Source organism: Pongo pygmaeus, chromosome 5, assembly GCF_028885625.2.
Source record: "Pongo pygmaeus isolate AG05252 chromosome 5, NHGRI_mPonPyg2-v2.0_pri, whole genome shotgun sequence".
Lineage (NCBI taxonomy): Eukaryota > Metazoa > Chordata > Mammalia > Primates > Hominidae > Pongo > Pongo pygmaeus.
Window position 1 is genome coordinate 25,223,417 of NC_072378.2, and position 15,515 is coordinate 25,238,931.

At 38.6% G+C, this 15,515-nt stretch overlaps 1 protein-coding gene and 1 long non-coding RNA gene across 9 annotated transcripts in view; one reads left to right on the forward strand and one right to left on the reverse strand.

The window, feature by feature from the left end:
• Positions 1 to 7,519, forward strand: part of LOC134739694 (uncharacterized) — a 107,626-nt gene extending 100,107 nt beyond the window's left edge. Inside the window, exon 3 of the long non-coding RNA XR_010126592.1 lies at positions 7,480 to 7,519. This is a non-coding gene — a long non-coding RNA (uncharacterized LOC134739694). The remainder of the gene's footprint in view (positions 1 to 7,479) is intronic.
• Positions 1 to 15,515, reverse strand: part of LOC129039569 (cytidine monophosphate-N-acetylneuraminic acid hydroxylase-like) — a 129,601-nt gene that overhangs the window by 46,536 nt on the left and 67,550 nt on the right. For 2 of the 8 annotated variants that reach the window (XM_054493472.2, XM_063665883.1), the window contains exons 1-3: positions 13,256 to 13,804; positions 12,802 to 13,005; positions 4,209 to 4,300 (exon numbers count right to left, since the gene is read on the reverse strand). In XM_054493472.2, the coding sequence (XP_054349447.2) occupies positions 4,209 to 4,300; positions 12,802 to 13,005; positions 13,256 to 13,332 (373 nt within the window). In that variant the 5' untranslated portion in view covers positions 13,333 to 13,804. Of the gene's footprint in view, positions 1 to 4,208; positions 4,301 to 12,801; positions 13,006 to 13,202; positions 13,908 to 15,515 lie in introns of those variants that run through there. The other 6 variants (XM_054493470.2, XM_054493473.2, XM_054493474.2 and 3 more) reach the window with 6 other exon arrangements.

The window sequence follows — 15,515 nt, forward strand, 5'->3', positions numbered from 1 at the left end:
ACTAACAGTGTTTATACCCAAACCTATGTCTATTATCAGTTTTATGTCAAATAAATTTAACAGTATTAGTACAGCACACATAACCAGCTCCTAGTAATAAGGCAGCTGGCAGGCTTTCTGGGCTAAGTCAACAGATTCAGGGTGGAGTTCACTGGAGAAAATAGCTAGTGGTCCAGGTGTCCTGTTTGAGACGTGGAGGGAGGATGAATCTGTAGTCAAAACACTTAGCAACTCTTCCCAAAATAGCATTCTATTTCCTTGTAGTGAATGGCAAAGGACACATACCTCAATAAGTAACACCTTTGTTTGTAGGAGAACTGGGAGAATGCTGGCAACGCACTCTTGTTTAAAAAGGCACTTGGTGTTGGTCTCACAGAGACACATGGGTGATAGCGGTCAAGCCTATATAGCATGCCTATAATAATTTGAGCCTAAAAAAAAATTTAAATGTATTGTATTCAAAGTCCACAGCCTGGAGGCATAGCCCAGGAAGCTTCCAGCTCAGCTCCCTTCACAGCTAATCTAAAACTGCCCTTATATCACCCACATGTGCTTATGCATGTATTTTTTAAATAATTGAATCATTCTATTTATAATGTTTATAACATGCTTTTTTTGCTTTGTGTATCAAAAATAGGCTCGAGTGCAATGGTGTGATCTCGGCTAACTGCAACCTCTATGCCTACTGGGTTCAAGCGATTCTCCTGTCTCAGCCGCCCAAGTAGCTGGGATTACAGGTGCCTACCATCATACTCAGCTACTTTTTGTACTTTTAGTAGAGACAGGGTTTCACCATGTTATCCAGGCTGGTCTCAAACTCCTGACCTCAGGTGATCCACCCACCTCGGCCTCCCAAAGTGTTGGGATTACAGGTGTGAGCCACCATGCCTGGCCTCACCCAGTGCTTCTATTCCTCCTCTCCCCTCATGCCTTCATCCAAGGTTCCTGACCCTTCCAGACATGGAGCTGGAGGAAAAAGGAGAGTTAAAGAAAGAGAGCAAGGGTCCTTTGATCATGCAGCAGCAGCACTATCTGGGTTTGGCTTTTGCTTAAAGCTGATTCTAAGGGATACCTCAGTGGGTTATTGCGAGAATCCGCCCAGTTGCTTGGAAACACCCACCTGAAGTTCTCTGCACCTGGGTATCTCTATGCTACCTGGTTACTTATGCTTTCCTTAGCCCCTAGCAATGTAGCAACACATCCAACTTTTCTCTGCAGGTCTTTTGGACCTAGAATGACTCTAGGTTTATGCCTCCCATTCATGGTCCACATCACATCCATAGGAAACACTCAACTGTTCTAGCCCCACTGAATTCTGGGAGTGCCAGTGTGCCTAACACAACCTCTTCTCCTTCAGCTTGTCTGTCACAGCTGCACGGCCAATCTTTCACCCTTGAGATTTCTCAGGGGAGAATCAGACACCAGCCCACTGTGTCACTTAACCTTGGAGAACACATGTCAGACTCTCTAGGTGGTCCAGCTAAAGTCTGGCCTAAGGAGAGGGGCAGGCATCCCTCAGAAGTTGCCCCTGCAAGGGGCATGGACAATCAGTACAGCTTTCCAAATAACTCTTCCTAAGAAGTTGTATTTCAAACTCCTCTTCTACGCTTTAGTATTCCTTATAAGGGTGAGGGATTTAAGAATGATCTACTGGTTCTCGGCCTCTTTGTAAATCCTTTCTCAGAACTTCAATTTGGAATGGGCATCTGTTGTTTTGCAACCTCAACTTCCATTTTACCATCCTGTTACAAGGTATTGCATATGTTGTATATTTAGCATTTTCCATTTTTACATATAACCCAATTTTCCCAGGCCTCACCAGATTGAGAATATAAAATAAAGTTGCAGTCTATCTTTATGTCTTTATGCACAAATGATGATGGCAAGAGCCCCAACTGTTTTGCTGACTAGAAATTAGCACTTTTTCAAGTGTCCCGAATGTATTTTGGGGACTTCCCCAAAAGCATGCTACACACATGCCCACAACTCAATCTGTAACTGCTTGGTGTCTGCTTTTCCCTCTTTTCCTACTCTGGCTTATAATCTTCCACATTGTCTGCCTAGGAGTTTGAGGAATGTCAGATCATTGCTAGGTTCCAAGGGTAGGTAGAAGAAATAGCCTCCTCTCCAATTGTGTGCCACATGTGGTCACCAGGACGTGAAATGGCTCTTCTTTGTCAGATAACGAGTTCTGGCCATCTCCTACTTCCTGTGAATCCTCCAACTCGCTCCTAAAAATAGTGCCATTATTTTTCTGATTGCCACTTTCCTGAGCTTGGGCAGTCCAGCCTGGTCTATGGACCAGAACAATTCCCATTTTTAGCTCCCCACAAACCACAGACTTCATCACCCAATTTCCCTTCCTTTTTCTCCCTCATGCCCAGGTACAAAATAGAAATCTCTGTGTTTATTAATGGATGGGAGGGAAAGAGAAGTTGAAGTCTCACTAGCAGCTTCTGGGTCAACACTTTGCTTGTTACGGATATTCAATATTATCTTTCTTTTACTTTCTAAGTTCAAGAAGCCATTCAGAAAAAAAAGCAAAGTGGAGGACAATGTATATAGTCTGCTACTACGGAAGGGGATATTATAAATATGTACTAGTTTATAAATGCAAAAGATACCTCTAGAGGGACCCACAGGAAACTAAATAATAATGGTAGTTGCTTCTAGAGTGGGAACTTGGTGACTAGGGATCAGAGAAGGAGAGAAAATTTAGTTTTTACTCTATTTAATTTTGTACTTTTTGAAAATTTTACATGTGCATGTATACCCCAAAGAAATTAGCAGTTTGCAAATAGATAACTCATTTTAAGAAGAGAGAAGACAACGTTCAAGTTGAAGCCTGCAATGGCAGACCATCCGTATCCATTTGCAAAGAAAAAATTAATCTTGTTTATGCCCCAAATGAAGAGGACTAACAACTAACAGCACAAACAATAGCCAACACCATAGGCATCTTAATTGATTCAGCTTACACAATTCTGACTGAAAAATTAAAGTTGAGCAAACTTTGCACTTGATGGCTGCCAAAACCATCCAGATCAGCTGCAGACAAGAGCAGACCTCTCAGTGGAAATTTTAAACGAGTGGGATCAAAATCTTGAAGCATTTCTTCGAAGCATTGTAACAGAATATTAACCATGGCTTTACCAGTATGATCCTGAAGACAAAGCACAATTAAAGCAATGGCTACCAAGAGGTGGAAGTGGTCCAGTCACAGCAAAGCCAGACTGCTCAAGAGCAAAGGTCATGGCAACAGTTCGTTGAGATGCTCAAGGCATTTTGTCTGTCGAATTTTTGCAAGGACAAAGAGTGGTAACATCTACTTATTATGAGAGTGTTTTGAGAAAGTTAGCCAAAGGTTTAGCAGAAAAATGCCCAGGAAAGCTTCACCAGAATCACACCACAAAAATGCTTCTTGCTCATTTTTCTCATCAAACAAGGGCAATTTTGTGAGAGTTTCTGTGGGAAATCATTAGGCATCCACCTGGTTACGGTCCCAATTTGGCTTCTTCTGACTTCTTTTTCTTTCCTAATCTTAAAAAAAAAAAATCTTTAGGCTGGGTGTGGTGGTTCATGTCTGTAATTCCAGTACTTTGGGAGGCTAAGGCAGGTGGGTCACCTGAGGTCAGGAGTTCGAGACCAGCCTGGCCAACATGGTGAAACCCTGTCTCTACTAAAAATACAAAGCTGAGGGTGGTGGTGGGCACCTGTAATCCCAGCTACTTGGGAGGCTGAGGCAGGAGACTTGCTTGAACCTAGCAGGCGGAGGTTGCAGTGAGCCAAGATCACATCATTGCACTCCAGCCTGGGCGACAAGAACAAGACTCCATCTAAAAACAAAACAAAACCAAAAAACTTTAAAGGGCACCCATTTTTCTTCGGTTAATAATTTTTAAAAGACTGCATTTATATGGTTAAATTCCCAGGACCCTCAGTTCTTTAGGGACAGACGAAATGGCTGATATTATCGCCTACAAATGCGTCTTGGCCTTGATGGAGCTTATGTTGAAATAAAGCTTATATTTTTTACCTCTTAATTCCATTTTTCCACAAAATTTTTAAAGTCTCCTTGTACTTAAAAAGAGATCTAACAGTTTAAAATCAGAATGTATCCTAAGCTTCAAGTGAGATTAGAAATAAGTTGACAAGAACCACAATAACAATAATAGCAGAATACATTTATCGATATTGATGGTATTTACCCAGCTCATCTTGACAGAAGCTTTCCGGAGGGTTGATATACTTCATGGTGCTCACATCTAATTTCCAGTTGTGCTTTGTGCATCTAACAGACCTGGATGAAAAATTGTACTTAAGTTTATGAAATGGTAAAAATAAAAATGAATCCTTATTGGGCTTAAATGTATTCTTTCATAATGAGATTAAATTATAATGGAATTAGTTGGTTGAACACAAAATACATAAAAACTATCAATAGCTAATATTTAAATATTCAAAAAAAAGCCTAATCATCAATAGGTAATTTTAGAAATAAAATTAATAAATTGAAGATAAACTCCATGTCACAAAATGACACATTTTAGAGAACAGAGACAACAGAATAAAGCAGTCTTCAGAAACACCTCTTTTATAAAAGCCAAGCTGGATAAGATCCAACTGGGGCCAATAGAAGGAAAAACTTTAGTATTAAATATATATCTATAATTTATATCACTCTAAAATCCTTGACCCCTAGAATAGTCAACCAAAGGTTACATATTTCAAAGAGAAAAGATCTTATAGTTTAAGATTTTAGAGCATATATGTGAGATAAAATACAAGATGCTCAGTTAAATATGGATTTCAGATAATGAATTTTTAAATATGCTTTCTATAATACTTAAGACATATTTATTCAGAAAATTAGTTGATAAATCTGTAATTTAAATTTAACCAAGGGTCTTGTATTTTTATTTAACACTAGCAACCCTGTTTTAGCATGAGAACCAGACTGTAACAAAACAGGTTGCTCAGTATCTTTTCCCCATCTTACCACAACTTTGAGGGGGATGTAGTGGCTAGAGGTGGGATATAAATAGTTCCATTTTTCCTATTTTGATGGTGTGTCTGGTGATGTTTTGTTGGTTTTAAGAGTTAAAGAATTTTTTAAATAAAGAAATCTGTCACAAACCAGAAACACCAAATTTTTTTAAAACTAAAAACACCTACTTTAACATAAGTGAATCATGCTGACATTTCTGAATTTCATTATATCCAGTATTTCATGTTCTGCAAGTTATGAGGCAAAAAGCATCTTCCATGCTTCAATTTATGAAGGATTATTTTATGACTCCTTTCTCATTGATGAGTAGCCAACAACCTTTCAATTAGTTCTGATGGAACATTCCCACTGCAGCTATGCAGCATGCCAGGCCATGAAAGGGAAAATTGGCAGAACCATTTGCTCATAGATGACAGGGAGACAACAGCTTTCCAGCTAGAAGAGGTTGTGAAAAATTGATAGGCTTTAAAAAGGAGAATCATGGCTTATAAGATTTGTTGATCTTGGTTGTGTTGAGAAGAAAAATGGCTGAATAATGGTGGGTAGAACAGGTAGGTCTCTGTTCTTGGCTGGAACCTAGAAGCTAGAAAAGACAGTTTCTTCAGATAAATAGCTACAAAGAGAATCCAACTATAATTTACTGAACTCAGAGAAATGGATGGGAGAATACAGAGCGTAAGTTAACACAGAAATGCAGTTTCAACATACAAATGCTTGGTGAGCTGCATCTGAGAATAAAGCTGGCAGAACCTGCTTCCTCATGGGCAGGAGAGCTAAGAGGGGAGGACTAATGTGTCAACAGAATAGGTCAATCACCTGCAAGGCTTTGAATGAAGAAGAGAAAGGCTAGTCTGTGGCAAAGCAATCACTATACTTAGATGAGCATATTAGATACAAAAACAATCTGAGTTCCTGTAAATAAGTCCCTCTATATAAGCTACACAAGAAGCTCATTGCAGAGAAATAAAATAGTAACTATAATTCACTTTTTTGAGGTGCTTGCCGTATACCACCATATGGCATTCTTTTAAGGTTTTTTAATGTGTTTGGCACCACTTAATCCTCTCGGCAACCTGACAAAGTAGGTAATATTTTCATCCTCATTTTAGAAATGAGAAGACCGAGGTCCAGAAAGGCTAAGAAACCTGTCCAGGGTTATGACCTAGTTAGTAAGTGGTGGAATCAGGCTTCTAAACCAGGTAGTCTATAAGGAGAGATGATGCTCTTAATCAGTAAACTTTAAGGCCTCCTTAAATGGCTGGCTAAGTGGCACTCTGTGAAATGGCCCGCTAAGTTAAAAAACTAGGAGAGGAAACCCAGAGTCTCAAAGCTGTAATCGTTGGAAGAGAAAACCCCAACACCTTGAAGTGCTGGCGGAAGTTTACCAGTGACAGAACTATGTCTGAGGCTTCACTGACTTGAATCCACCCAGAAGATGGAAGAACATCAAAATGGGCTATCAGGGAATTACCTAGAGGTTCTCCTAGAGCAGAGTTGCCAGCTAAAAGGGTGTCCCATTAACTACTTTGGACATATTTATACTAAAAATACATTAGTTTTTAAAATCTGAAATGCACATTTAACTGGGCATCCTGTATTTTTATTGGTCCAGCTGGCTGCCCTGAGGAGCGAAGCAAGCTACAGATGCAATAGTGGTGTGAAAGGAAAATATCTTGGGCCCCCCAAATTGCTAAGCTAAAAGGGAAAGTCAAGCTGGGAAATGCTTAGGGTAAACCTGCCTCACATTCTATTCAAAGTCACCCCTCTGCTCACACTGAGATAAATGCATATCTGATTGCCTCCCTTGGAAAGTCTAATTAGAAACTCAAAAGAATGCAACAATTTATCTCTTATCTACCTATCACCTGGAAGCCCCCTCCCTGCTTCAAGTTGTCCCGCCTTTCCAAACCGAACCAATGTTCATCTTACATATGTTAATTGATGTCTCATGTCTCCCTAAAATGTATAAAACCAAACTGTGCTCTCACCACCTTGGGCATATATCGTCAGGGCCTCCTGAGGTTGTGTCATGGCCAAACGTCCTCAACCTTGGCAAAATAAGCTTTCTAAATTAACTGAGACCTGTCTCAGATTTTCAGGGTTCACATTTTGGTAACCATGAAGGGATTCTGAGTGGAGATGCCCCTGACCTTTGACAAATCTATGCTTGGTACCAGCATGAGCTAACTTTATGGCTCAAACCAATAGGACAATTTGCTGAGGCCTGAGAGCACGCCCTCCAGAGAATCCCTGATCTCCCCAAATGTGGTAGAGATCTAAAGTTTATTTTGCTGGGAAAAAAAAAAAAAAAAAAAAAAAAAGGGCAAGTAAAACTCCAAAAAAGTTTTAGTTGCTTCCAAAAAGGAAGGCAAGACTTCCTGCTTCCATGGCTATGGAAGACAGGTAACTCCTTTATGGAGTTTGAGCTCACTTCCAACAGGGAAGATGTGGTTTTTTTTCTCTGCTTCTAGGATGGTAGAGAGCAGTCTACACCCTGAGACCCATCCCTAGGTAAGTAACTGAATTGGGGTTTGTCTTGGCTAAAGTTAACAACCAGCTGGTCTTAATTTCTCCTTACTATTAGAGTACTCGGTAATGATATAAGTTGTGTGATTGTTTTGCTTAACTGTTTTTGTTGTTGTTGTTGTTCATTCCTGTTTTCATTGTTGTTTTGGACTTTTTCCCATTGGGTTTGATCAACTCTATCCAACTTGATCAAATCCAAAGGAAATTCCAAATTATGGGGAACAAGGCCTCTGAAGTGGCTAAATTCACACACACACACACACACACACACACACACGTGGTATGCGGTGGAGGGGAAAAAATGGCCAGAAAAAGGAAAAAAAAAAAAAAAAAAAGAGGAAAAATTTTTGATTCTAAGGGGCTTCATTTACATAACAAGGCCACCTTTTTGTTAGCCAGGCGAAACTGAAAGAGCAATGGCTGTACTTCTGAAATAGCAGCAGTTTGTCCTAGCTGAAATATGGTAATGAGATTTTAAAAGTTTTTTTTTAAAGGAGCTCAATGGTTAAAAGTCAGCTTAATTAAAACCTAACGTCCATGATGTGTGTGTGCGTGTGTGTGCACGCATATGTGTGTGTTTGTATTTAAAAGGCCTTCATGTTTTTGTTTTTCTCCTGGGACTTTTTTTTTTTTTTTTTTTTTGAGCAAAAGTTTTTTTCTTCTCAGTTGACAGAATTCTGTTTTCTTCATTTGCTTCTACTATCGCTCCTTTCTCTTGCACCCTCTGCTGCGTGAAAGACCTAAAATAGTTTATAATAGCCTGGGGTTCCTTCAAGAAAATGGAGAAGGCACCAGACTCCCTTTCCGGGGAAAACAAATTTTTTCAAGAATGTAAACAGACAAGTTTGTCTCAGTTCTTGAACAAACTGTCTCAGTTCTTGATCTCGCTGGTTTTGGTTTTCTCTCCTCTTTTAAAAAGTGTGAAATAGTAACACTCCCCTTTAACTCATTTTCAGCTCATATAAGTTTTTTTCCCTGCTCAGTTTCTTTTTTTGGTGGCCTGATGCTAACAACATTTCCTTAAAGGTCTGAAGGAATTGTTTTCTTCCAACATAATATTCTGTGCACTGCAGAAGGTATTTTCTTTTGCCTTTTGGTAACTGGCCTAACAGATTTTACATTTATCAAAATAACTCCCATGCCATTATTATTAAGTTTGGTTTGCTTAGGAAAAACTGAGATTTAATGTTTTTTTAATTAAGGTTATTACATTCTTGTATCTTCCTGTATGTGGTTTTAAAGTCCTTGTGACATTGAGTTACAGGGCTTTGACTCCTGGGTCTAAAAAGAACACCAAGTCCTGCTAAATCTTAAACACTGACAGCAATTAAAACCTCATCTCCAGGCCCCCTAGAAGATGCCAATCAAAATAAACTGCATTGCTGAGACACAGGGCCAGAAATTAAAGGCATTCAACTCCTCAAGGCCCAGGGGCTATTGCAGAAGAGGTGGGCTTGTGAGATCACAAGGGTTAATTTTTAGAGATAAAGTGAGTTCAGTTTCTCTATAAATTAACCATTAATGTCAAAGGCACACTGATGCAAGACCAGCATATCAACCCCTGTGTCAAATTAACAAGGTTTTCTTAAAACATTAACCAACTCCTTAATAAAGGTTACAAAGATATAAAAGGCCCATGGAAGGTAAATCTTATGATCAAGATTAAACCTTTATGGATTCTTTATAAAATTTTGAAAAACAAATTTAATTGGCTTCATGCTGTTTTTTTATTGGGGCTTAATGTTCAGAAAATTAAGTCTTCTCTCTCAAAGAATGAAGGTTTTCACCCTTTTGTTTTGAAATCCTTATCACTTTTGCTAAATGAATGACTTATTTTACAATGACCTGTAATCCTATTTTGTGATATCGAGTGTATAAAACCTTTGATATTTGACAAACTTTCCGAAATCAAATTATACATTATGTCTTTTTCTGACCTAATTAGTCCTTTAAGATGTTATTAATGGGTTCCCTAAAGTCCAAAAATGACATATTTGGCTTTTTTGGTATGAAAATTATACAGGAAGCATTGTCCAATATGAAATGGTGTTTGGTTTTCTTTGGGCTGTATTTGTATAAATATGTTATTGGTATGTATTCCAAGATTATGGGAAACTCCTATTATTCTGATATGACACAGTTTATGTTATCAGTAATAATTATAAATTTTTATGTTAAATTATTGTGTGCTACAGAGGTAACAAAATGTCTTTGACTATGGCTGCCCTAAAACTTTTCATTATTCACAGACAATTGTCATCTTTTTTTGGTCCTTTTCAGAGATAGTTTTATAATCAGCTATAAAACTCGTAACAGGTGCTCTTGAATGCATGTTTCTGATAGCTCTGGAGACTGTGACATCAAAACAGAGAAAAAACTTTGAGGACTCATGGAGAGCTGAAATGTTTATGAATATCAAGCAGAAAAAGAATTAACTGCATGGACTAAACTAACAGAAATTTGAAGTAATCTTTTTTAACTTTTTGCTTAAAATGTTGCTGATAATTTGTTTTTCAGAATCGAGAAAATTTTAAGCTATTTACAGCTTTTTAACAATTGAGTATACTCCTTTGAACAAAATTTGGAGCATATTTGTTTTTAAAACTACCTGATTTCTACAGAATTTGGAATCTATTTGTGAGTATTCTTTACTTATGACAATACAGTTATTTGCATAAGTGCAATAAGAATCTGTTTTCATTTGTAACAGGACACATTTGAAGAAACTGGTTATTTTACCAAGGCTTTGACTGGAATAGTGTGCTTTCCTTTAAAGAATTAAACTTGACTTATGGAGCCAATAAAAAGTCCCTTGGAAAAACTAGCCTCATACCTTTGTCTCCACAGTCCCTGTACAGGGTTTCTGACCTGTGGTAAGTAAAAGGTCACTATCTGACAGGCCCAGGAGCCCCAAGTCTTTCTTAGGAGCTCAAAAGGAGAGGAATTCACCCAACTCATAGGTATTTCATGGTACAAATCCATGGCTGGGCTGGGCTTTAAAAAAGTCTTCTCTGAGATTCCTTCTGTGGAAAAAGTTCCATCAAAGCCAATTTAAAAGCTTATGTAAAAAATAATTATTCTTGCTACACTGTATACAAAGAATTAGGCCAAGTATAATAAAGAAAACCAGTCCTGCCATGATTTGTCTTTAATAATAATGGGAAAGGGGAGAGAGAAAACTTATGTTTCAAAAACTATAGTACATCTATTGTTAGATTCTAGTCTTGTGTAATGTTTTTCAATTTTTATTATTTTCTACAGTTTGGACTGAATTCTGATTTTTCTTGGCTACATGTCTTCAAAATAATGTTTTTAATTTTTTTCCTTCTTTTTTTCCTCCATTTTTCCAAATTTGGAGTCACTGGAAACTAAGATGTGCTTTCATAAAGCCCTGTGAAATGAAGCTAGACAACTTGAGCTTCAGAAGAAAATAACAGCAACCTATTTACATACATAAGCCACTTTCATACCTGCCTACTGATGTATGGACTTCAGAGTAATGTGGCATATATCTATTTTCCAGAATTGTTCTTTTGTTTGTTGTTGTCCTCCCCCTATTTTCTCTTCACAGGACATGAGACTTTACAACCACCTTCTAAAAAGGAGCTTTCCTAATAACTCGGGACCTACCCATCTAGGAATAAACCATCCTAGCCATGAGAGATCAGACGAAACCTGAGGCCAGAGACTCATTTTCTTCTAAAATGCTTTCTCCAACAGATTTTTAAAAAGAAAAGGGGGGAAATGTGAAAGGAAAGTATTTTGGGCCCCTCAAATCACTAAACTAAAGGAAAACGTCAAGCGGGGAACTGGTTAGGGTAAACCTGCCTCCCATTCTGTTCAAAGTTATCCCTCTGCTCACCAAGATAAATGCATATATCATTGCCTTCTTTGGAGAGGCTAATTAGAAACTAAAAAAAAAAAATGCAACCATTTGTCTCTTATCTACCTATGACCTGGAAGCCCCCTCCCTGCACCTTTCCAGACCGAACTAATGTTCATCTTACATGTGTTGATTGATGTCTTATATCTCCCTAAAATGTATAAAACCAAACTGTGCTCTCACCACCTTGGACACATGTTGTCAGGACCTCCTGAGGCTGTGTCATGGGTGCACGTCTTCAACCTTGGCAAAATAAACTTTCTAAATTAACTGAGACCTGTGTCAGATCTTCAGGATTCACAGTGGTCTGTTAGCATTTAAAAATCAAATAACATGAGGGGCTGGGCCCTGATACTAGGTACAGAGTAAAGTAAATCTGTGTGAACATTAGAAAGCATTCTAGATTTGGGTAACAGGTAACTCGTGGACAACTACTCAGCTCTTACTCTGAATACACCAGCACTAAACTACCCCTAAATGACCTGAGAAATAAGATTGACAACACAGTGGAAGAAAAAGCCTAATACCAAGTGACTAAAGCCACACAGGGCAAATTAGGCTAAAGCAAAGCTTGAAAGGTAGGGGTAAACACAGAGTTACTGGTGTTGAGAATTAGACTGACAAAACATATGCCCAAGAGCCCTATCTGGCTCTGCCAGGCAATGCTGCTATTTCTTTGGCAGTCATTGAGAAAAAAACTAACAAAACAATCCTGTCCTGGTATTGCTGCTGCACTGGGGAGAGGTGATCTATACAGATGGGAGAGAAGGGGAAGGGACAGTAGAGGAGGGGAGGGGATGGGAGGAAATTTGGCAACAGCATCAGTTCTTCTAAGAAATGATCAGAAGAGTCACTGTTCAGGGCAGGAACAGTCGGGGCCCTGCTATTTTTGTTTAGTAATCACAACTAGCCTCCCGGGAAAATTCTATCTGCTCTCCAGCAGGCTTTGGAAAAGAGCCCCCCTATACCCACATGCACACACACAGGAGCATGCACACACACACACACACTTCTGGGAGAGAGGGGAAGGAGACCTATAGGAGGCTTGGGTCTTTGAATACCAAACCAGGTAAATGTGTGCTTTCGCTATGCACACCCAAACACACACACACACACACACACACACACACACACACACCCCAGAGAGGTTTTACTATTTATCAAGCCAGGAGTAAATTTTAAATTAGAGTTCTTATAAGAGAGCGGAAAATTAAATAGAACATACAATTTTAGATCAGAGAAATGGCCTAAACACGCAGGAGTAAAATTTTCCAGGGGAAGTAATTTGCTTATTGGTTCATTTAAAATTTCTAGATGAACACATTTCCTGCCAAATCTAATTGCAAGAAAGGTCACCAGTGAGAAAGCAAAGGACTCTTGGTACCTTCCGGCTAAATCCTCGATATCTTTTATGAACAGGCCTCCTTGGTGCTTGCACATATTCTTGCATGCCCTCAGTCGGCTGTTATTCTTGTACAAGATGTAGTCTTTGCCAGTGCTCTTATTGCGAAAGAAATTGATTCCTTCCTTAAGATTGGCAACTTCAACAGGTGATAGGCACAACAGGATCTCAGTTGTTTGTTCGATGCTATGAAAAGGCAAACATTTTGAGGGGGAAGGTTAATAATGTTAGGTTTTAAGAGATAATCATTTCAAACTGACAGCTCAAAACCCCTTTTCCCTAAAATACTTTGTAAGCCCCTTGCGTTCCAAGTACCCAGGTTTGGTGGCTACCTGAGGCTGCATTTCTCCCCACCTTGATATGAATATAAATATACATCTTACTTGTTAAATATGCCTCTCCACTTTTCTAGAGAACTAATAGCCCTCTTACTTGCCTGCCCATCGTCTGCCGGTTCCTCTGCCTGGGTATTTTGAAAGAACAGCAGTTGCTCAAATCGTTTCTGTTGCTCATTTGCTCCCCTAAGGCATTAGTCAGCCTGAAAACAGGACGTTTAAGGTATTTTCCTTTAACAGTTACTGATTTCCTTTGACAGTTTTCTCCCTCTATCACAGCTCTTTTAGAAGTCTAACACCATATTCAATTCTGAGAAGCCACTGTGCTGTCCCTCCCATCTCTGCTCTTTTGCATCTGGACTTCCTCTGCCTAGAACGCAGTTCCTCTCCTTCACCACGCAGCATCAGTCTTGGTTCAAATAGAAATGAATCGTCCCCTTCCTGGTTAAGCCTTCCAAGACACACCCCAGGTCCAGGCTGGCATTCTTTGTGTACATTCCTCTTCTGTAGAACATTATAACATTGTAATTGGCACACTGCCCTGTTTACTTACATATAGGCACTTTTGAAAGCACTCTATCTTCCTTTTCCCCCTACCACTTAGCCCACTGCCTTTCACAGGATATGTCTTCACTAGCTCTCTACTTAATGAATCACCCCTCTCACTGCGCTCAATTTGATTAATTTACAAAAAGCTCCAGCAGCAAACCAAGCATTTGAATCTTTTTTTTTTTTTTTAAGGAAACTAGCCGTTATACTTCTCAAACCCCAATTTCTAAACACTCTGTTTACAGTGCAACACTGAATCATAACGGAATATGATTTTTGCCAAGAAAGGTTTCAAAATATCTTTTGCAAATCCATGGTAGGAAATCTGGGCACATGTTGTTTAGTTTTATATTTGACTCCAAACAAAAAGTAGCCAAAATTCTCTTTGCATGTTAACTTAAAACTGATTTGGAGCACAAGCATATTTGTGGCACTTTCAGTTTCATTTTTAGAAGCCCTGCAAATTTCTTAAAGGAGATAAAAATAATTTTAAGAACACTCCAGGGTAGAAAATAACAGAGAAACCACTTCCAATTTTAAACTGATGAAGGCATAGCTCTGTAATATTATGATCTACTTTCTCAAAGCAGATTCTCATTGTCACCTCTGTCCCAAATTCCTAGTAATTGTGCTCCCAATGGACTTGAAATTATTCCAAAAATATGTTCTAAATGTATTTGATAGGAAGAATCCATTCTAAATTTCATGACTTCTTTTTTGACTTTGTTCTCACGAGTACAGATATCTGACACCAAGCTAACATAAGCACTGAGGCAATTCCTGGAATAATTAGTCTAAGAGTATAAAAGGCAAACCTCTCTAGATTTTTGTTGTTCCATTGAGTGAATTCATATAGCCAAAGTTCTGTGTCAGATTTCAACTTATATCACAGCCATGTAGAACAGGTTCACTTAACCACACTTTTGTTCTCAGTTCCATGTGAAAGTCACACTGGAGCAGAAGGCAAAAGAAAAAAATGTGTGCACCTATATACATGCTTTTCTGTGTATTGTTTAAATGATTAGTTTTTCCCCAAAATATTTTTAAAGATATCAATGAATTTGCTTCTATCAAAATCAGAAAAATAAAACTGTAGCAAATTCTTGTTTTGCTATAAATAAAACATTAAAACGAAAATGAATTTTAATACACCTACTTTTTAACATTTTGATATTTTTTCAAATACATTAATATTCTTGAAAAATAACCATTAAAATACATTTATACAGGGGCACACTTTTTCCTTTTTGCCTCATAAGTAATGGTAGTGAGGCAGTATAACATCCTGTCTTTAAGTTTTGGATATTTCGTTTGTCATGGAATTTGTGCATTCATTTTGGCCTTAAAAAATATTGTGTTGGCCAGGTGTGGTGGCTCACACCTGTAATCCCAGCACTTTGGGAGGCCAAGGCAAGCAGATCACCTGAGGTCAGGAGTTCGAGACCAACCTGGCCTACGTGGTGAAACCCTGTCTGTACTAGAAATACAAAAATTAGCCAGGTGTGGTGGCAGTTACCTGTAGTCCCAGCTACGTGGGAGGCTGAAGCAGGAAAGTCGCTTGAACCCAGGAGGCGGAGGTTGCAGTGAGCTGAGATCGCCCCACCGCACTCCAGCCTGGGTGACAGAGTGAGACTACATCTCAAAAGAAAAAAAAAATGAAAAAATATTGTGTTAAAATAATTTGTTTTAATCAAGATTTATTTTTACATTCCTTAAATTTTCTACAACTTAAAAGTGGTCTCACTTGTCTCACCCTAATCCCAGGCTCTGTTATTTTCTGATGCCTAATTATGATCTAAACTAGGAACTAGT